General features: G+C 31.9%; 3 protein-coding genes across 3 annotated transcripts in view; 1 reads left to right on the forward strand and 2 right to left on the reverse strand.

The window, feature by feature from the left end:
- Window positions 1-4,934: 4,934 nt before the first annotated feature.
- LOC123669063 (geminin-like) lies at window positions 4,935-7,933 on the reverse strand. The gene is made up of 3 exons (XM_045602725.1): window positions 7,833-7,933; window positions 7,434-7,560; window positions 4,935-5,160 (listed from the first exon to the last, which is right to left on the reverse strand). Exons 1-3 carry the CDS (start codon window positions 7,901-7,903, stop codon window positions 5,089-5,091), a joined length of 270 nt encoding a protein of 89 aa, XP_045458681.1. The 5' UTR covers window positions 7,904-7,933; the 3' UTR covers window positions 4,935-5,088.
- A 6,232-nt stretch (window positions 7,934-14,165) lies between these two features.
- LOC123668655 (triosephosphate isomerase) lies at window positions 14,166-18,890 on the forward strand. The gene is made up of 6 exons (XM_045602366.1): window positions 14,166-14,378; window positions 14,539-14,663; window positions 16,314-16,425; window positions 16,741-16,850; window positions 17,738-17,944; window positions 18,230-18,890. Exons 2-6 carry the CDS (start codon window positions 14,553-14,555, stop codon window positions 18,434-18,436), a joined length of 747 nt encoding a protein of 248 aa, XP_045458322.1. The 5' UTR covers window positions 14,166-14,378; window positions 14,539-14,552; the 3' UTR covers window positions 18,437-18,890.
- Window positions 18,891-20,666: 1,776 nt separating this feature from the next.
- The window catches only part of LOC123668945 (putative fatty acyl-CoA reductase CG5065), a 28,657-nt gene continuing 25,997 nt past the window's right edge, over window positions 20,667-23,326 (reverse strand). The window contains exons 6-8 of the mRNA XM_045602636.1: window positions 22,763-23,002; window positions 21,834-22,091; window positions 20,667-21,046 (exon numbers count right to left, since the gene is read on the reverse strand). Coding sequence (XP_045458592.1) covers window positions 20,884-21,046; window positions 21,834-22,091; window positions 22,763-23,002 — 661 coding nt within the window. The 3' untranslated portion in view covers window positions 20,667-20,883. The remainder of the gene's footprint in view (window positions 21,047-21,833; window positions 22,092-22,762; window positions 23,003-23,326) is intronic.

The raw sequence follows: 23,326 nt of genomic DNA on the forward strand, positions 1-23,326 counted from the left end.
AGAGGTAAAACTGTTCCACGTGTATTGAAAAATATGGATTAGGTAGGTTTATTTTTAATTTTTATTCTTTTCGTAACCATTCATGCTGTGAGCCAGTGATGTAAAAGTTACCGATTTATCGGTAGAACTCGCGATTATGGTGAATAAATACCGATAAAACGATTTTAGGGTGTAATCTCCCGATATACTCTATTTTAGCACATGAAACTTAAAGTATACGAGTTTTGAGGTTTGTAACACTGTTTGTGCCTAAATTTAACGATACACAAGTGGTACTTCCCAGAGGCATTTTATATGAGCCTCTTATTAAACAAGCCAATTTAAGCTGTATTTCATAGATACTAAGGATTGACTATTATTGTCCTTGGAAGGAAGAATGGGTGGTGAAGGACATTAATGGACTCAAACAGCTTTATGACAATGTTACCCAACATAAAGAAGAAGAACCATAACTCAATTACAATTTAAAAATACCGATATTTCTGTAGATTTAATTCAAGTAATAAACATTGATTTATCTTATTTATGGTGTTTTCTTTGTTAATCTTATTGTTTTATCGTTATAATCAAAAGAACAATATTATGCTTCTTCGTTATAACATAACAGCGAAGAAATGTAGTTTAGGGGGAGGTGTATGAGGAACAAGGTGTTGGCGGGATAACGATCCAACTGTTGGCTTTGAAACACACAGGCCGAAGACGTGCCGCAGCGTCTTCGGTGCGAACAAGTCAGCCCTGCGGTCACCAACCCGCCTGCCCAGCGTGGTGACTATGGGCAAAACACATGAGTTCACGCTATTTTTGGCGCGAACTTGTGGAGACCTATGTCCACCAGTGCACTGCGATAGGCTGAACTGACTAACTAACTGAGTTATAGCCAATCAACTAAAATAAAATTTTACTATTAGATTGTAGTATTAAAAAAAAATAATAGTTAAAAAAACCGCCTGTATGATATTTGTAAGTGTACAGTACATTATGTTTGATATTCTTATGATTTATTTAACTGGCTTTGTGTAATTATTGAATTTTTATCTTGTTCCAGCCTTTTCAGTTGACTTTCTATTAGTTGTTCTTCACGCAGGCAAGTTTTTTGTTTATTTTTTAATTAATATTTTTAACCATATATCGTCGCAATTATGTGTTAATTAATATAACCTATACCTACGTATTAATAACCGCGACAAACAGATGAGACATTAGAAATTATATACTAAGACAAACGTTTTACACTATTTATGTATTACTACACTACATATATATATATATATATATATATATACTATACTTACACTTATACTATATACTACATGTATACAGTATATGTATGTATCTCAACACCCATTCTTAGGCACGCCTCAACCATGTAATTACATACCTAATTCATAAATAAAGTAAGTACCTAAGTATTTCAATAAGTACTACTAAAATATAGTTATGTATCAAGTCACAAAGAGTATCCAAGTTAAAATAATAAATCAAAATAATAAGTAGTTTACGAAATCCAATAAAGGTAAGCCTCCAATAAAAGTAGAAGTAAGCCAGGAGAATGATTCAATAAAACAAGCCAAATTCAGAAAAAGAGCACTATGCGCTATATGTAGTCAATCACAAACGAAAGATGCGAATACTAAAAAATATCGTCAACAATTAAATAGCTGAATAGCTGGCGCACGCACACTAACACCACGACAGTCATACATTGACAAAACAGAGCGGGATTGACGCGGGGCGCGGCGGCGGCGGCATACAGCGAGACAGAAACATTTTATTCAAATACCTATTTTTCAAAAGTCTCTTGGGTAGCATTTCCTCTTAATTATATAGACAAGTAATACAAAGTAAGTAGACGAAAAAAAAGATTACTCAAAAAGTAGTCATCCGATAGGACCCCATAACAAGCACCAGCTTTCGATTAAAACAAGAATCATCAAAATCGACACACGCAGTTAAATGTGCTGTGTTAAAATATAACATAGGATGACAAAAAATAATCAAGTGAAATATTCATTGTTAGATACACATAAAATACTTAAAAAACCCGGCCAAGTGTGAGTCGGACACACGCACCGGGGTTTCCGTACAAATAAAATTATTAAATATATTTTTATTATGTAATGTAACTAAACATGTATAATTTTCGCAATTTTTCCTTTATCGGTGCTATAACAGATTGCTTCGTACCAAATTTCAAGATTCTGAGTTCACGGGAAGTACCCTTTAGGTTTTAATTCCCTTGTGAGTGTCGAAAATTTGCAGCATAATATATTATATGCTATAGCATATAATAATAGGCTATATCTTTTGATTGCGTTGGCTTTTGCACAGCTCTAATAAGAAACAGTAGGCCTGAGCATTCTTCTTTTTTTTTGGATGTTGTTTTAAAATAATTCAACTAATTACGTATAATACCGCAATACAGTAAGTTTTACAGAAACAAACAACGAAACATTTAATAATTTTATTTTAACATAAGTCATAACATAAAATTGATGAATAACTTTAAAATATCACATAGAGTTTAGAGGATTAAGTAGTACGAAAAATGAAAATTAAAATAAAAATGTAATGGATTTTGTATAGAATTTATATACTGACTACTGAGCTCTATTTAATGATAACAACCGGGACTGACGGCTTAACGTGCACTTTGAGGCACGGTGGGGAGACCAACGAGGGCTGCACAAACTCCCAGACCACGACAAACATTTTTATGGCTAGTACAAATGTTGACCGATGGCGGGATAACCATCCAACTGCTGGCTTTGAAATACATAGGCCGATGACGGGCAGCAGCGTCTTCAGTGTAACAAAGCCAGCCCTGCGTACACCACCCCGCCTGCCCAGCGTGGTGACTATGGGCAACACATATGAGTTCACGCCATTTTCGGTACGAACTTGTGGAGGCCTATGTCCAGCAGCGTAAAACAATAGCGAAAGTGTCTAGTACTCTAATAGGTATACATATTTGCCTAGCGAGATAACGTTTTCGTTTTTTGTAAGTGAAATTAATTAATTGCATTGACCGATTTTCTTTGTTTAGTAAGTAAAAATCAACCGAACGATAGGGTATGACCCCTTTCCTCGTCATGACTCTTAATTGTTACGTCCAATAAACTCTACACTTCGGTGTCCAGCATAAACTGATTAGCACGGACCGTAGTTTTTGCTCATTTTTCGTTATATGAACAACTTATTTTTTTTTGTTTCGTTTCCCTAACTTATTTATCTAGTTTACCTGACGGTGAACAATGGGCTTAAAAGCTATCAAAACTCGTACTATGTAAAGTTTTCTGAATTATGCACATATACAAACAGGTTGAATATTTTAAATTTTCTGTGAAAATTGGTGAATGATATATCTATTTATAGAATTTAGGGTTTGTGAGAAAATGAAAATTCTTTCTTTTCATCTATAAAATATAATGAATTACAAATTACAATAATTATTTTACTAAGCCAAATAAAATTTATTTGAAACTAATATAATGATTACAATAAATTCATGGCATGATTAAAATTTACTTACAAACAAATTGTGATATACTCATACTATTATTACAAGTTTAAAAATTCCTTAAATTAAGTATACATTATTTATTTGGTACAGCAAGACATTATTTTGACAAAAAAAATCTTATACCTACTATTACGACATACTCAGAAAAAAATAATTACCAACTTTTTACTATGATGGCCTACTGTTTTAATTTTTAGCTTCTATAGCACTTTCTATGCAACATTAGTGCATAAATGTATTCATAACTAATTTTACAAAGACTATTATTATTATTATACAAGATAGCTCTTTGCTTTTTATTAACTCTTTTGCAGGATTAGATTAAAAACAAATATTTGAGGCTTCAACCCCACTTCTTCATGGTATGTACAATGTCTCTCGGTCAATCATAAGAAAACTATATAAAATATTTTGATTAAGTAAGTAATATAGTAACTAAGCAAAGTAACAGTAATTTATTTGTGAAGTATAAGACGCATTTGATTCAGTTATACATCCAGATTAAGATCCAAATTTTATAATATCCAGACAAAAATCTGGATATTATACAATCCATAGAGTGAACAACATTTAAATACAGTTATACAAAACCTGCTTAATTTATTACTTATTGTAAAATCCCTAATATATTAATATTATAAATGTGAATGTCAGTTTGTTTGTTACGATTTCACGCGAAAACTACTTTAAGAAGTATTAGAAGTAACATAGGATACTTTATGAAATAAAATAAAAAATCAATGCAAGTGAAGCCGCGGGTAAAAGCAAGTAAAATTAATAAATTGAATTTTTACATTATTCACTCCTTAGGTTGTATTGTATCAAATTTAGACTTATTTTATTGTGTTCATGATATCTGCTTTGCTTTTTTACTACGCTTTTATTAGCTTGGGTTGTATGTATCTTTGAGCATAATTTTCACCGATTTCCAGAAGTTTGATTAATTTGAAACTTTGCACACGTATCAATGACCGATGACAATGCAATAATTCAATACAGTTTCCCAATATCCTTATTAGGACCGCGAGGATTAATAAATTCTTTCGTGGATCCTCTGTAAGGAAGTAAGAGAGACAAAGCTAGCGCGCGATCTACGCATGCCATGTCTGCAAATAATTGAAAAATCGAACTAAAAATAAAAAATAAATTATAGTTAAAAAATAAAAAATAAAAAACCGCGCTTTTTTATTTTTTTATAACTCTCCGCACATAGATAGTTGCAAGTAGAATAATTGTTACATTTAATATGTCAAGCACCCTACGCTTTTTACTCTGAATTGAATTATTCTCTTAATAACTTAAGTTTTATTATAATTTTATTTTGAAGTAATTAATTTTGATAGATGATTCGATCTTCTACTACTGTAATATAAACTCTTTGTAATTAAAAATTATTTTCTACTTTTTGGTTTGATTAGCTATAAAAGTGTGGTTTTTTAGTTTTTTTAAACTATAATTTATTGTAATTATATAAAAATATTAAATAGGACACAGAAATTCTAGGACTAAGTAAGTTTGTGATTTTACAAATTAATACATTAAAAAATACTTATACATAAATTCAGTCTTCATTCATCATTTGACTCATTAAGATCAGCTACATCAATACCAGTATCATTGGCTGTGTCACTCACAACTTCCTAAAAAAATAAACAAAAATTGGTTTTTATACATGATAAATTTTGTATACATCTATTACATTTATGAAAAGATAATGTGGTTTCATATTTCATTGATGTAGTAGGCTATGGCGTAATATTCTGTAGTAATATGATACATACAGAATATTCATTATGTGTGATTCATATATGATGAAATCCTATCTGCAGTTGGAAACACAAAACTCAAATACCTAAAACCTAGCTCTATAAGTTGCTCTAACCGTTATGCAAACATATGTATTGTCATACCACAAAACCATGAACTTTACTTGATTCTGATAGCATATAATTATAGGTTTTATAAAGAAGAGTCAATTAAAATAGGTATTTAGAATCTATTTCACCATAACCACTAAACATATCCTACAGATAAAACGGAGAATTATGGTGTAAAAAATAAAAATATATCATATAATTTTTGTTGTGTACCATGAGGTACATATTATAGTCTATTTCACGTAGGATGGGTACGGTGACACATGTCAAATTAACTCTATAGTGAGGTGACCATGGCATAATTAATTGATGTAATTCGATTATCGAGTACAAATGCGGTTAACCTTTAATCGATTATATAAAAAAAATTTTTTAACTGCTTATTAAAAATTAATCATCGCTATAGTGAATAAATAATATTTTAAGGGTGGTGTTAAACGCGAGAAATGAGCTATCGACAAACCCATTAACACAGCTCACGTGGCAATTTATTAGTCGTTCGCCTTTACCCTCCGGTACTTTAGTCGAAGAATTAGCAGTGTCGTCTGTCCATACTTTGCCAACAGTATGATTGGCGTTCAACCATGTCTAGTCAAGGAATACTACGTTCTTCCAATCCGTAATGTTTTTCGCCTTTTCTAAGAATGTCACAAAGTTTTCACGCACTTTTCCGTTTGTTAACTTTTTTTTATTTTATGGAAATCCAATTTTATTTAAAAGTCGCTATAACGATGTCACACTTCCATTAAATAATTTAGCACCTTTCAAATACATTAATTATTGTAAAACTGTGGGCAACTCATTTCTCCGCTAACAATCATATTCAACCTCAACGACCAAACATTTATTTCCTTTGCCTCTTTTTGGGAGTCGATAACTTATTATCTTCCATATTGGTGTCACCATACTTTTCTTTACTTATTTTTGACACTAAGCTGTGTGGCTACGGCAATAAAGAATATAGCCACCAGCGTCTCTTCCCGTGGGTGTCGTAGGAGGTGACTAAGGGATAACACAGTTCCACTACCACCTTGAAACGTATAAAGCCGACCGATAGCGGAATAACCATTCAACTGCTGGCTCTGAAATACACAGGCCGAAGACGGGCAACAGCGTCTTCAGTGCGACAAAGCCGGCCCTGCGGTCACCAACCCGCCCAGCGTGGTGACTATAGGCAACACACATGAGTACAAGCCATTTTTTGGCACGAGCTTGTGGAGGCCTATGTCCAACAGTGGACTGCGATAGGCTGAAGTAATTTTTGACACTGTATTACGCCTAATTTCAAGTGCCTGTGCAACTCGATCCACTATGTGGTTGATAGATAATAATGGACCGCTATTTTCTCACTCCCGTTCAAAGTATTCCCGAAAGCGGACAACCAATTGACTGTTTGAAACGGTCTTCTTTTGTTCTTTTCGGCATTTTACAGAACAGAACAGAACACACATACAAAATGAATAACTAAAAATAATAATAACAGAACTTAACAACAATAAAACAGCAACAAATACAACTATAGCAACTGGCAAAACCAAAACACGGGAAGCATACAAGAGACAGAAAGTACTGATTGAGATATCTCGAGTCAGTGAGATGACGCGATTCACAAGATGGCCGTTACGATTATTTATTTTAGCCGATTACTACGTGTCAATCCCTATCATTAAAAGTTTCGTTTCATGCCTGTAATTTTAAGTTATCATTTTTTCTGTACCTTTTTTATTTTGTTTAAAATGTAAAAACGCATATATAAATACAATTTCAATCTAATCAAGCATTATTATTTGCTTTGGAAACTAATTAGTGATTTTTAAAAATGAATATTTATCCGATTTGTTGAAAATAGTGAGCGTGTATTGGAACATTTAAAATGTCACCGTACCCATCTTATGTGAAATAGATTATAGATAGCTTTATCAGGTAATAGTGAAAGATGGTGAAATATACCCCAATAACTGTTTGATTTTGCTAATAATAATTTTAGTAGTGCTATTTATTAGTTATCTAAATAATGTAGTATTTTAAATACTTACTTTGAACACATCAACAAAACTGTTAGCCTCTTCAAGCATTTGTTTGTAAAGTAGGTTCTTCTCCAATAGTGATTCTTTAAGTTTGTGTAACCTCTCGTTTTCATCTAATGCATCTTTTAACTCTATTCTGTAAATAATTTTAGTAAGTTATTAATAAATAGTCTTAATTTATAATGGTCCATGCTGCATTTAGCAGTAGCCATGCTTCCTGCTGCCCAAGTCTGCTCTGAGTTTAAGAGATAAATGTATTGTTTATATGTATATTTTGTACACAAAAAAAAAATTGCATGCGTCTATATCTATAGCCGACTCTTATCTAAAACACAGGCATTAAGTTGCCTACCTTATGAACCAATTAAAGTGTCTATGTGTGTTTTACTCAAGCAATTTTAAACATACCGTTTCTTCTCAGCTACTAAATTCCAATACTTTTCCGATGGTAAATCTGTGCAAAGTTCATCATCCGACATGCAAACTCCTAAGCTTACTTGAACTACTTTGGATACCATTTTCTTCTTAGGATCATTGGTTCTACAAAATTTTTAAAAACAATATTTTTATTTGTTCTAATTTAAAGGGTGATTCGAATGATTTTTTTGTCAGAGTTGTTTTTACCTTGTAAAATAATCCGTTAGATTTTTTTTTCGGTTTCCGACATTTTTGTCTAAATTTTGATTCTCTTCTATTTTATTTAGGTTCACTAAAGAGTCATCGATGGACATCTATAAAAAAAAGTAAATATAATCAAAGGCGAAATGTTTCGTATTATTATAATAAAAGTAGTTTCATAATACGTACCATGTAGGATTAATGTGCTTAAACGGATTAAAAAATAAACTAGATATATATTTTTATACCACAACAAAGCTTACTATTCAGGGTGAAACAAAAATCTTTCATAAAAAAATTCAAACTTCGTTTAGTTTACATACAACAAACGAACACAAACACATAATCAAAGAGTATATAATGCATAGAGAAAAGTAATATTTAATGTAACAACGGTCGTATAGATTGTATTATGGTATAAATAATAATGAAACTATATTAAATAATAATATACGTTAGGATAGGAATCAAAGTGAATCTGATTTTTTTTTAATTTATTGAGAGCTGGATTCCAGTTCTTCGCTCTAAAGTGAATCTGTAAGTATCAGTTCATTTAACGAATCTACTGCTTGTGGAGGTTAAAAACTACTAAATTATACCCATAACGAATCTACTGCTTGTGGAGGTTAAAAACTACTAAATTATACCCAAAAGAGAACGCGAAAATACTAAAAAATCTATTACTACATTTCTTCGCTGTTATGTTACAACGAAGAAGCATAATATTGTTCTCTTGATTATAACAATAAAACAATAAGATTAACAAAGAAAACACCATAAATAAGATAAATCAATGTTTATTACTTGAAATTAAATCCACACAAATATCGGCATTTTTAAATTGTGATTGAGTTATGGTTCTTCTTCTATAAGTTGGGTAACATTGTCATAAAGCTGTTTGAGTCCATTAATGACCTTCACCAACCATTCTTCTTTTTATTGAAATTTTGTTTCACTCGGAATTGATAACTGTGGGAAGCCTCTACATTCCACGGACAATAATAGTCAATCCTTAATATCTATGAAATACAGCTTAAATTGACTTATTTAATAAGAGGCACGAATATCCGTAATTTTTTTGCTTCGCATCATTGTCTATGCGCACGCGCAGCGTTCACCTGTCTTATGAAATCATAGAGCAACACGGAGGGGAGTAGCCATTGCGTCTGCTACCGATACAAAATTGTCTGTCATTTTTTGCGGGGGGAAATTACACACATGCACAATGTATCTAATTCCCACACAAAAATAATCGTCTGTCACTACGAAACTCACACATACTAAATTAAAAACACACTTACATTTTTCACACACACATAGATACATTCTGTGTCATTACAGTATAATGACACGCCGCAACTACACTAACAAGTTTCTTACAGCCATGGTTGTAACAACTGTCGATATGGATATCGATATCGATAAATTCAAGTACTCGGGTTAGGGAAATTAGGTTTTTAAAGTGATACAAAGGTAAGATGTAATTATAAAAATAGGCTTAATTTATTATATACTACAAATCAAACATCTTCATGTAAAATAAACGATTATAAAGAGTAAAGATTTGATTGTTTGTTTGTTAGCATTGAATAGGCTCCGAAACTACTGGACCGATGCAAAAAATTATTTCACCGTTGAGAAGCTACATAATCCTTGAGCGACATAGGTTATACTATATTTTCAAAAATATTAGGGATCCTTACTAAAACTCCAATAATGTAACCCAAGGGATAAAAAAATAACCTAAAAAATTCCTTACATTGCGTACGCTGCAAAAACTAATGATAATAGAAATATATAATGTAGTAAGACTTTGTACAACACATCATTATCTACAATAATTGTATTTGCTCGCAAACGAAAACAAAACTGACTTCAATTACATCGACAAGTAATACAATATACGTAATATATACGCGTTATCAAAGGTTACTCAAAAAGTTGTTATCAGATCTCGATGAAATTTAAACACGACCACATGATAAACATCAGCTTTCTATTAAATTAAAAATCATCAAAATCGGTCCACCCAGTCAAAAGTTCTGAAGTAACACACATAAAAAAATACAGTCGAATTGAGAACCTCCCCTTTTTGGAAGTCAGTTAAAAAGTGTCACGACAGCCTATGTCTAACTATTATAATTATGTCACAATACGTTTGGTGCAACGTTGTTGTGCCAAACAATGCCAGTCTACAATAAACGATTTAAAGTTAATATACATTTTGAGGAGTTGATGATGTACACGGTGATGTCAACGAATCGGGAGTAGGGAGCGTAACACTAATGGCATCATAAGATGATAGCTTGTCATCTGCTAGATTTAATGATTTGTTGATGACTCTGAAAGGATGGACATTGTTCATTTTCAAAGTTGATAAATCTAAGCTTCATTTCACTACTATGACTAAGGTGAACCATATCTTGATTACCTTGTACATGAGACAAAAAAAAAAAAAAAACTTGCGGGACAAAAACAGTGTGGCGTTAGTGTTGGTTTGGTGCCCTCGACTAAACCTATTGTTCGCCAACACTTGAAAGTAAGTGGTATTGATATGATCTGAACAAATTACACTATTTTTTGTGGGCGTCCAGGTTAGTCTGTTATTACAATTTTTTTTCCATGTATCCCTTAAATTTGGATTTTTAGAAAACCTGCCAAATTTTTATATAAAACATTATGGTGGAAGTTCACATTAAGTAATTCTAGTAAAATGTATTAATACTCATAATACGTGTATTATATTTAATTTAATGCAATTTTATTATATAACTATGTTTATTAAAATAAGCTACCAATATAATATTTTAAATAAATCAAAATCTCAAAAATGTCTGTCTCCTCTTTTGCCTTTGCCATTTTTATCGATAACCATCTACAAACAAACCGATAACAACACTATCGCTCGGCGACAGTGACTTCTCGGAAATAGACTCCGATCAGTCGCTTGACTGATCCGCATATTGTATGCGGGCGAGCGGCCTGTGTTTGTAAACAAGTCGAGTCAACACGAACGATAATATTTGTAATTTTTAAGTTTAAAAAAGGTTTAAAAGAAGTATACAAGTAATAATGTGATTAAAAAATACTTACGTATGAAAGGTAACGCCATGTTTTAGTAAATTAGACGTGGCAGATCTTTTTTTGCAGTAAAAAACAGAACAATTTGGCATTTTTTTAAGGACGTTGATTCAATCGCGCAACTAGATTTAGTCTAGTGATCAGTGCGGCGGCAACTAGTTTTATTGTTTGCATATGGCCATTTGGCCTTATACCTTGACAGAGGGGAACGCCTGTACATGGCTACTCCCCTCCGTGTTGCTCTTTGTATGAAATAAACGTTAAATTTGTTCAAACTATTTATATTTATTTAAAAATTAAGGAAAGTGGAGCTGTTCCAAACTGTACTTGAGCAATTATAAATGCAACTTGAGCAGTTCTTTAACACGTTGAGCAATTTAAAATATTGTATACATCAAAAGATATAGGATTTTGAAATTATTGATAAATGAATATTTTTCAACGACTTTTTTGATTTTTAATTAAATAATTTAAGGTGAGCAATTTAAAAGGACAACGTAGTTGAATTGAGCTATTGAAAATCTATCGAAAGTGTTAATAAACTGCTCAAGTTGCATTTATAATTGCTCATATACAGTTTGGAACAGCTCCACTTTCCTTAATTTTTAAATAAACATATATAGTTTTTTGCTTTGCATCATTGTCTATGCGCATGCGCAGCGCTCACCTGTCTTATGATATAAACGTTAAATTTGTTCGAACTATATATATTTATTTAAAAATTAAGGGAAGTGGAGCTGTTCCAAATTGTACTTACTGTTGCGCTGGCGGTTGCGGGTTCGATCGGTGTTTGCCGTGGTCTGGGTGTTTCTGCAGTCCTTGTGGGTGTGCCCACCGTGCCTCGGAGAGCACGTTCAGCTGTCGCTCCCGGTTGTTATCATGTACACCTGATAGCGATCGTTACTCATAGTAGGGAATATATCCGCCAACCCGCATTGGAGCAGCGTGGTGGATTAAGCTTTGATCCTTCTCCTACATGGGGAAAGAGGCCTATGCCCAGTAGTGGGATATTACAGACTGAAGCGTATCTATGACAAACAACCGTGAACAGGCTTTGTAACAGATCTCGCTGAATTTGGCCTCACTTTTATCAATTTTTGATTTTTGTTTTTTTTATTATTTGTTCGTCGTTTGTTTGTTATTGTTCGAATGTAATAATTGTTTGTTCGTCTTTTATTCATTTATAATTAATTAAGCAAATGTTCACCCGTAAGTTGGCCTACATATCAGATATCTTTATTTTCGTCCCTCAGATTAATTAATTTTGATTAATTATCGTCTGTTCGACCACTATTGATGATTGTTCGATCATAAAAATAATTAAATTCCTTATCGGAAAATAATCAGTACGTTCCACTAAGCGAATTAATATTGCATTACGTTTTACTCCAATCCATGCGGAGACCTTTAGTGAAAAACATCCAATAAGTCTAGCAACAGATTTCTTGATTGGCCACAATACATGATCTAACTTCTCATTTTACAACTAAGCATCGGGAAAACGAGATAGCTTTTAATAAATTATTTCCTCTTTTTACAACCCCAACTAAACATTCTATAAAAAGCGTCTAGTTTAATTTATGAGAGATTAAATATTGAGTCCTCCTGTGACCATGGTTGCTGTAAAGTATCCGAAACGTCGGGAATCAAAAGTTAATAATAAACCGCGATAAAATCCGAAAAAAGTGTTTCATTAAATGAGTATCTAACGGACATTGACTTATGCCTCAAAATAGTTACAGAATGGAAACAGCTTACCCTGATTGCACGTAATCTTGTTTACCCTACCCCTAAAGTGTTTTATAGAAGCCGGAGGCGTGGAGAGAGGGCAGCCTCCGCTGTAGCATTTTGCGCAAGGGCGAAGGGACTGCACTCTAATAATATAATTTCTGAAAGGCAAGAGACCGATTTTGACGGGACTTTCACTGGCCGATAATTTATGTAATAAGGAGTAACTTAGGCTACTTTTTTTAGAAATTTATTTCTATTGTAACTGAACAATAACTTTTTTGTTAAATTCCACGCGGACAAAGACAAGAGATATATCAATGATTTATCAATCAAAAGCTAAAAACAAATTTTTGTCTCTGATTTGGGCTACCAGCTTAAGTTTATTCCCCATAAGTATTTATATGTGAGAGATGTTAACATTTTTGTATGTAGGTATTTGTATCAAGAATGTATATTATATCACTACTGTAAAATGTATTTTACATATTAAACAATATAAGTATACCATAAATTGATTTGTAGCTGCCTTTTTTTATATAACTGAGTGGGCAAACAAGCATGTAAGACTCAATTTATTGATGGTAAGCAATTACCGTAGCTTATAAACGTCTGCAACGCCGAAAGTATCACAAACGCGTTGCCAACCCTATCACCAGTTCCCCCTCAGGAGCCTAGTCACCTTACTCGCCAACAGGAACACAACACTGCTTGAAAGCAGCATTGTTTAGCTGTGATTTTCTGTAAGGTCGAGGTGCTACCCGTGGTGGCATGGTCGAGCTGCTCTTCCATATTGATCAGGAAATTTCTTGCTGTGGCCTACCTCAATTAACTTACGAAGGTAGTGAGTTAGGCTGATTCGTACCGCTTTGGTGAAAGGCTTGATCGAGTGAACTTGGCACCACTGAGTGTATCTGAGCGATAAAGATACAGTCAGTTGCTTTTCGCTGTTGTGTCGCTGTGTTTAGTATATTCACAATGAAGTTTTCACTCCTGCCGTGCGGTTTTAAGCACACTCTCTTATTTATTTTTTATTTTAAAGCAAGTGCTTGTCGTGTGGTCCAATTCAATCTAGATTATTATTTTATCTAAATGAATAAAATATACCCATAACTAGTATAAACTCGTACTGAAAATATAATTAAAAGTAAATTTCTTTCAAGTTTTCCAACAAGTCAAATATACTTTAATGGGGAAAGCGATGTAGCTAACATGGAATAGAATTTAGGCATTGTTGGTAACACTGTGGAGTTTTCACTTGCTCAATGTCAGAAAGGTCATTTGATATTCGTTTGTTTTTTTTTGTACAGTTTTAAATGTTATTGAAGTGCATCTATTTGTGATTGGCTATAATTAACTTTAAAGCTTATATAATCATATTTTAGCCAATAACTCGCTTATAATTCTGATACTGTCATTTGTATTTGTATCGAAAACAATATTTGTCCGAAATATCACCTATCAGGGATCACGGTATCAGGTCATCACTCAATACTCATCAATCTCCTATAGTCGAGCCGTTAACAGGTATTTTTGTATTTTAAAATAAACTTTAAGTATATTTTTAATGTTTTTGTTTTTTAATGTATGACTATTTATTATTTGAACAGTAATAAAATTTCGTTACCTAGTACCTATGTTCCTCAAAATATCAATACTCTCAACTCAAACTGAATCCTGGTTCCAGATACAACATTCACAATGGGTCGCAAATTCATTGTCGGTGGTAACTGGAAAATGAATGGTGATAAAAATCAAATAAATGAAATTGTTAACAATCTGAAGAAGGGACCTCTTGACCCTAATGCAGAGGTGAGCAATACAAAAGTATTGAAATTTAATATTTATGCAATAACAGAAATTGAAATAATATTTACGATTCGTAATAAATTAATAATTACAACAAAAGTTCTGTAGGTAGGTATAAATTTATAAAAACAAAAAAGACTGAGGTAATTGATCATTAAGGTCAATAAAATACAGATTTACTATTTTAGCCTTGTATTATTACTGATAAAAAAGATAATCATGTAAAGTTACCCCTTTATCAATAATAGTTTGTATAATATTGCGTCATATATGTGTGTCAGTACCTGGATAACTGAACTTAGCTACGTTTCACGACTAATTAGAAAAAAAGGGAAAAAGAAATCTGTTTGGAGACATGAATATTTGAAATGGTCTTCTCCATCATTTCAGGACTGGCCCATTTCTCACCTGAGCTATTATAACCTTGAAGACAATGACGAAATTTACCTTCGTATTCTAATGATATTGTAACCATTTTTTTATTGCCTAAAAACAGGGATAAAACTAAATTTTCTAGAAATGAATCCTAGCTAGATTGATTTATGGTCCCCGAAATCGCCTGTATACTAAATTTTATAAAAATCTGGCTCTTCCCAAAAGCAGACAAGTACATGTGTTTAAGCATATTTAAATAATTATATTGAGGTAGGACACAGCAAGAAATATCCTGCTCTATCTCAACAGAAGATCACAGCTAAATAATACTGCTCTCAAGTAATGTTCCTGTAGAAACAAGGCTATAATAACTGCTTTCCATTAGGTGGGCCCGTACTCTTGTTTGCCATCCTTTGTTTACGCCAATTTTATGAAACAACACTATAATGAAACAACTTTTTCGGATTTTATCGCGGTTTATTAGATTTTTTATATGTCCAATGTTTCGATACTTCACAGCAACCATGGTCACCTGAGGACTGAGGTGTCAGACATCTTACCTATATCATCATTACAGCCTATACAGTCCACTGCTGGACATAGGCCTCCACAAGTTTACACCAAAAATAATGTGAACTCATGTGTTCTGCCCATAGTCACCACGCTGGGCAGGCGGGTTGGTGACCGCAGTACTGGCTTTGTCGCACCGAAGACGCTGCTGCCCGTCTTCCGCCTGTGTATTTCAAAGCCAGCAGTTGGATGGTTATCCCGCCACCGGTCGGCTTTTTATGTTCCAAGGTGGTAGTGAAACTGTGATATCCCTTAGTCGCCTCTTACGACACCCACGGGAAGAGAGGGGGTGGCTAAATTCTTTAGTACCGTAGCCACACAGTACCCATAGCCACACAGTACCTATATATACCTATAATTACCCTATATACATCAATATTTTAATTAGTCCTCTCTACACAGAAAGTGCTAACTGAATCTTTCATCTGTGGCATATTATGCTCGGTTTTTTATTTAATTATTTTAATAAAAAACCAAGCAGGTGATAATGGCCATCTTCTCTATTGAAATTTGGATATTTTTTAATTTCAGTAGCGTCACGGATCATCCTTGATTGGAATCGGTATTCTTTTGCGAGGACCTGTGGTTTATCAAATCTAATATAATGGCTAGCTTTGTCTAGACTGTTCACAGATGTGGACTTAGTGTAGCGGTGGTGTTTCAAGTAAATATTATAAAGAGAATACATGAATTATTCTAATTTTGCAGGTTGTTATTGGAGTTCCTGCTATTTATCTAGCTTACGTTAAAAGCATTGTTCCCGATACAATTGGTGTTGCAGCACAAAACTGCTGGAAAGTACCTAAGGGTGCTTTCACAGGTATAATTTTTACTTTTTATTTTTACAATAAGGTTGCCTAGTGTCTGATGTTTTTTATTTGGAATTGATATACTCTTTTGCGTATTATGTACTGAATAAAACAAAATCTTGATCTGATACTAATAATAATTTAAAATAAAATGATTTTTTATATGAGAATGTATTGCCAAATATGTAAATCCCCAATTTGTGATGTGGACAATATGCTACAAACTAAATGCCAAGGGTTTTAGCAATTTAGATCACGACAGGTCTTAAAGGCCCTTTGTGGATAATGTTAAAACATTATAAAATAAATTAAATTTATTATTGAAGGTGAAATCTCCCCTGCAATGATTAAAGACGTTGGAGCTAATTGGGTTATCCTCGGTCATTCGGAAAGGAGAGCCATCTTTGGTGAAAAAGATGAACTTGTTGCAGAAAAGGTAAAACGACTAACTTATAATATAACCTTATAATATCATTCAAAGTTCGATAACCTACACAGTCATACCACCATTTATATTAACAATGCATTTCTTATGTTATTTATTTATTTATGTTCTTAGCTGATAAATAGTTCAAGTTTTGAAATATTAGTTTCATCATTTTTAGTTATCATTTGTATCACATGGTCTTTGACAAATAATTCCAATTTATTTGTGTATTTCATTCACCAGGGGCCAGTATATTAATAAAAGTTATTGTTGCTGTACATTGTTTTTTGTTAAATGCATCACCTGTTATGTTGAAAGTCATGGCTATTGAGGGTACTATGGTAGATATATTAATTATGCTGATTCTATTATTAACCACTTACTTCTAATTTTTACTTTTTGCTAAAATTTGTGTGTTATGTATTTATAAATTGTTTAGCCATTTTTATTAATGTTTAACGAAAATTATCATAATTAAATAAATTATAATAATTTTCATTATAGTTAAAGTAATATAGACTTTTTGATATATATCTATACAAATAAATGAAATTGGAATGTCTGTTTGTAATATTAAAATAATTAACCGCTTTTTACTAAATGCATATGGATGAATACATGGTACATATACCAAAATAGCATTTTTTACAATTTTTGTCTGTCTGTTTGTTCCGACTAATCTCTGAAACAGCTGGACGTATTTTGACGGGACTTTCACTGGAAGATAGCTGATGTAATAAGGATTATCTTATGCTACTTTTATTTTAGAAACTTATTTATTTTGTAACTATGCAAACTGAGCAATATCTCATTAAGTTCCACGCCGACAGAGTCGCGGGCACAGCTAGTGTCTAAGTCTTAATTGTATGATATTAAAAAAAAAATGTTTGTTTCAGGTTGCTCATGCTCTAGAGTCTGGTTTGAAAGTAATTGCATGCATCGGTGAGACTCTCGAAGAGAGGGAGGCTGGTAAAACAGAGGAAGTTGTGTTTAGACAGACTAAGGCTCTCCTGCCAGCGATTGGCAACAATTGGGCCAATGTTGTGTTGGCATACGAACCTGTATGGGCTATTGGCACTGGCAAGACTGCTACACCACAACAAGTAATTAAAACATTTATAATTACGTACATGTATTATGATATAATTATATGTGTATATTAGTTCAGTTTAAATTAATTTTATTCCTTCAAATTGTAATTAAGACTAATTTATCATTTATATTTACCGTTTTGGCATTTGTCTGTATGGTTTGTCGCAAATTTTAATTATGGCAATTTTATGTTGATTTTGAAATTCACATTACTTTAATACTAATAAAAATAATTTTCTTGTTCAAATAACGGTGATTAAAATTTAAGATTAAACTATTTTTTAAATTTTTTTAAGGCTCAAGAAGTTCATGCATCACTTCGCAACTGGTTGTCTTCCAACGCATCGCCTGATGTTGCTCAAAATGTCCGTATTCAATACGGAGGTTCGGTGACGGCTGCAAATGCTAAGGAACTCGCTGCCTCTCCAGACATCGATGGCTTTCTTGTTGGTGGAGCAAGTCTCAAACCCGAATTCGTTGAAATCGTAAATGCTACTAAGTAAAATAATACATTTGTCATAGAGAAGCAAACAGTATAAAAATATAGTATGTGTAACACGAAGAAAGTTTATCTTAAAATGTGCGGGAAATTAAAAATTTCGAATCATTTGTAATGTCGATTCAAACTAAATATATATTTTTCTTATAATTCAGTTTTGTTTTATCAGATTATTAATTTATTTACATCTAAGCAAATGTTGAAGCAGTATACTAATTAAATAGTTTTTTCTATAAATATTTTATACAGTTGATATTTATTTTACATACAAGTCTATCGATTTGTTTTAATGTTATAGCGTGTCGTATTGTAATCGTATAAAAATCGGTTAAAATTTTATGGATTATGTAGTACATTTTTTTTTACATTAGAGATAAAATGCTGGCGTAAAATTGCATGTTATGCTTGCGGAGAATATGTATTTGTTAAAATTGTGCGATTAAAAGCTCTTGAATGTTGCAGTGTTTATATAAATATATCGCAATATACAATAAATTATTTTAAGACATTTCATAATCTTATTCAATTTTTTTTCATAATTTGATTTTTTTAAATATAAATGTTTGGTAAACAATAAAAGTCTAGATAAATGTTTAAATTGTTTATATATTCAACAACATTAACCCATCCTCATAACAAAACTTAAGTAATAAGAAGGCAAGCTAAAAAAATACAAAAAATATATTTTTTATTTCTTAAAGCTACAATTTGCACGTTTGCGAATGTCTTTATTGAGGTAGATATAAATATATAATTTTATCAATTATCTTTTAAATACAATACAGAGTTTACATAAAAAGCTGTAGCTTTAATATAGTGTATAATTTAAAAACTTTTTTTCAAATTCAAAAATATTACAGGATAACGTCGTGTTAAGCGCAGTGAATTGGTAATTTAAAGTCTGTTATATTTTAATAAAAAAATATTTGGACTTCACGTTTAGCTATACATTCACGTATAGCTTAGCTATACATATATTAAAATTTGTGATAAAAGCATATTATTCCTTTAATAACAATATTCGTAATCGATTTCTTGTAACACAATACGCATAATAAACATACTTAATTTGTACAACAAATGTAAAATTTTTGGTAGTTTATTTAATATAATAACAGTTATAGTGTAAATGAAAAAATAGGTAAATATATGTGATAAAAAACAAGCACCGTGCGACCCGTATAATTTGCATTTTAATTAATTAAAACGTAAAAAACGCAATCTATACTAATATTATAAAGCTGAAGAGTTTGTTTGTTTGAACGCGCTAATCTCAGAAACTACTGGTCCGATTTGAAAAACTCTTTTAGTGTTAGATAGCCCATTTATCGAGGAACGTTATAGACTATATATCATCACGCTAAGATCAAAAGGAGCGGAGCACCAATGGAGAATGTTTCAAAATCGGAGGTTCTTTTTTCGTTTTGAGAGCTTCCGCTAAGTGCGTTGTGAAAACAGTTAAAGTTTCGCAAAAATCATGTATGACAGAATTGATCCTCTTTAAAAGTTTAAAAAAAAAAGTCCGTGACAGCATATATCTATCTTCTAAGGTTGGCGCACTATAACTTTTTTTATGCTAAAAAAGTTTGGTCTAAAATAGGGCATTATTTGCGAAGATGTTTTTATAAATATGATATTAATCCTTATCTAAATAAATATGTTATTCATCACAAGTATTTAATTTAAAATAAAATAGCCTTTTACATAATTGGATTTCAATGAGTATCTCAGGAGATATCGCGGTTTTTAAAAAACATCGCAGCAAAATAATGATCAAGTATTGCTCGCGCCTCTGTTCCACGCGGACGAAGTCGCGCGCATAAGCTAGTTGGCTGATAAAGAACCAATTCATGTCATAGAAGCTGTACCCTACGCTCGAACTATGAGTATAATGAAGATTATTCTTTTTTTTTTACAAGTGATATACATCCACGGGCTTATGAACCCATGTCCTTTTTTATTCCAAAAACATGCATTTTTTTTTTATTTCAAGGTAGTAGAAGATAATTCATAGAATAACTGTTCCGAAATGTAATAAAAAAATTACTGTATCTTTTATTTGCACTCAGAATTTTCCGACTGAAGATACTGGCCAGTTCTAAACAAAATTTCGGATATCGATTCAAGATTTAATTCTCAATTAGGTATCAGTATTTTGTATTACATGTCGGAACCTATTCCTGTTATTCCTTAAGTACCTTAATTTTAGGGACAAATATACAATTCGAAGCATATTACGAATAATATCTGAACTTTGTATTTATTATTAATATTGGTATTTTCATTTGAAGAATATGCAGTATGATCTAATATACCTCCAATAGCACAAAATCAATTGATAAAAAAACTAAGTTCAAACTTTATGCAGGAGACGTCTAATTCTAAAGATTCTTTAATAGCTCATCTTTTAAGATTATCTCCTAAAACCTGTAACTAATTAGGTTAAAAAAATTAATTTTCTTCGTCGAAGACAGTGCTTCCTAAAATGGGTAGATACTTCACAAACGATCCTCCATAGCTAAAAATAGTTTTAACTGGATCGAATAAATATGCCAGCAAAGAGAAAATAAGCAGCCATATAAATATCTTGACTATCCAGTCCAAGACGTACAAGCTGTAAAGAAAATATATAACAAACTTAGAGCATTCTTTAATTGAAGACAAAGCTACTTGATAAGCATTTATGTAATGATAACTTAGTGATATAGCAATAGTTTTCATCATTTAATCATGTAATATTATGTTCCAAATTTTAGGAAGAATTGAAATATAGTTCGGTAATTTAGAATACGAAACTATATAAAGTAGGTCTCTTTACATAAACTAGTGGTCGCCCAGCGGTCGAAATTCGACCATAATTAACTTTTTAAATTACCAAAAACAAAAAATAATGAAAATAAAGAACCTTCTTTAAAAAATTTCAAGTTGACTACGGACTTTGACAATCAACAAAATAGCCATAATAGGCGTGGGTGTGTCAAATACATGCTAGTGTGTGTAATGTTTTTTTTTTATTAATTTAATATATTGTTATGCATACTAATAAAAAAATTAGCATTCTGCACTCCTTCTCTATATAAACAATAAGTGTACGAAACTCCTTCGTAAAAGGAGTACAAAGTTTTTGATTCGTATTTTGTTTTGTGTACTTCCATATTTTAATGTCGACCTTTTCTTATACCTTAGATATTAAATGCACTGGTTTAATAACTTTTAACTTTTGGGACTCTTATATTTATGTTAACAAAGTTGGTGTTTTTATTTTGATAAAATTAAGGTTTCACTTCTATTTCGGCTTTTTAAAATGTGCTTGTTTCATGTCACGCATCCAAATTATATTGAAGTTTAATAATAGAATTTAGAATGTTACTCTACTTACTATTTAAATATTTTGTACTTACAAGTTATGATACGATTTGTTAATGGAAATTTTAGCAGGATCCTCTTTAAGGCAGTAAATTCTACCGCCCTCGACACATTTCATCATGTAATCATCACGATCAGCGCTCGTGAGGTCTGTATTAAATGTTATTTTATCTTCTTCGTTTAGTTTTAAATGAATGGAGTCGTAGTTAGGACAAGGAAAGTTCCATGGCCTCATTGTGAAGTATTGCAACACTTCCAGACCTTGATTGATTCGGTTTTGGATTCTCACCATACTGAAAATTATAGAAAGCAAATGAGTTAAATTTTAAAACACACAAACAAAAAAAAAGGATAAATTACAATATTAAAGCAATAAGATGCATAGATGTAATAAAATTCTACTATATAATATTTATTAAACTAGCTAACCCCCTAAACGTTGTTTTTCCATACATGACATTAACCCCTTAATCCCCTCCCCACACCCCTTATAACTTAGGTTATTAATGATGAAATGATATTGGCCGATTCTCAGACCTACGCGATATGCACACAAAATTCCATTATATCGGTCCAAACATTGTGACACGAAAATTTTATATATATATATATATATATATATATATATATATATATTTGCGTCTTCAATATTTTGAAACATGTTTAGCAAATTAGGAATAATAATAATAATTAAAAGTGCTTTATTTTTTACTAGCTGAACCCGCGGTTTTAGTTTGAAGCCTTTCTCAGTAAATGGAATTTCTAACACTTAAAGAATTTTTTGGTTCAAACCAGCAGTTCTTTAGATAAGTGCGTTCAACCAACAAACAAACACTTCGGCTTTATAATATTAGTATATATAGTCGCCGCGATTGTAAAAAATCTATATATAAATATTAAGGCAAAAACGTATCGCTAAGAAAGATACTGCAGAAAATAAATACAGGTATATTTTGTTACTTACAAGGGTCTTTGTCCCAATAAGAAAAGAATGAAATCAATGAAATATGCAGGCACCATATGGTAAAAGATTCTTCTATATTCATGTGCCAAATAATTAGTTGTTATGTCACCGTTAGGATACCAAAGTGGCCAAGCAAGTGGGTACTTTCTTGCATAGTCCTTAGCTACTACGAGGACATCTCCCCAAGACGTTGGCTTTTGGTGGCCAATGTTCACGTTGTATATAGGTATCACTTCGGGTCTGAAAATATTTATTATATAGTTTAGCATGTAAAGTTTAAAAATAGTTTGGCTTATTTAGGATATTATATGAATAAGTCTCTAATTGTCGTGGGTTTGAAGCCTCATCCGTTTTACATTATTTTTGGTATTATTTAAAGTGAAACTTATGAACTTAATGAATACTTATATATCTATAACATACACACACGATCTTCTGTTCCTAAGATAAGCAACTCAGTGCTTGTGCTATAAGATAACATCCGACTGATATAGCTACATATTTTTCTTTCGATACATATACATAGAAATATTACAAATATAAATAAATATATGTTACACCCAG

This window comes from Melitaea cinxia, chromosome Z (assembly GCF_905220565.1).
Source record: "Melitaea cinxia chromosome Z, ilMelCinx1.1, whole genome shotgun sequence".
Taxonomy (NCBI): Eukaryota; Metazoa; Arthropoda; class Insecta; order Lepidoptera; family Nymphalidae; genus Melitaea; species Melitaea cinxia.

Excerpts from the sequence above, each read along its gene's own strand:
- LOC123669063 (XM_045602725.1), bottom strand. The coding sequence starts at position 7,903 with ATGTCGGATGATGAACTTTGCACAGATTTACCATCGGAAAAGTATTGG. Across the intron at positions 7,561-7,832 it reads TTAGTAGCTGAGAAGAAACG|AATAGAGTTAAAAGATGCAT; the intron begins GTATGTTTAAAA and ends AATTATTTACAG. Across the intron at positions 5,161-7,433 it reads GTTTTGTTGATGTGTTCAAA|GAAGTTGTGAGTGACACAGC; the intron begins GTAAGTATTTAA and ends TTATTTTTTTAG.
- LOC123668655 (XM_045602366.1), top strand. The coding sequence starts at position 14,553 with ATGGGTCGCAAATTCATTGTCGGTGGTAACTGGAAAATGAATGGTGAT. Across the intron at positions 16,426-16,740 it reads ACCTAAGGGTGCTTTCACAG|GTGAAATCTCCCCTGCAATG; the intron begins GTATAATTTTTA and ends TTATTATTGAAG. Across the intron at positions 16,851-17,737 it reads ATGAACTTGTTGCAGAAAAG|GTTGCTCATGCTCTAGAGTC; the intron begins GTAAAACGACTA and ends TGTTTGTTTCAG.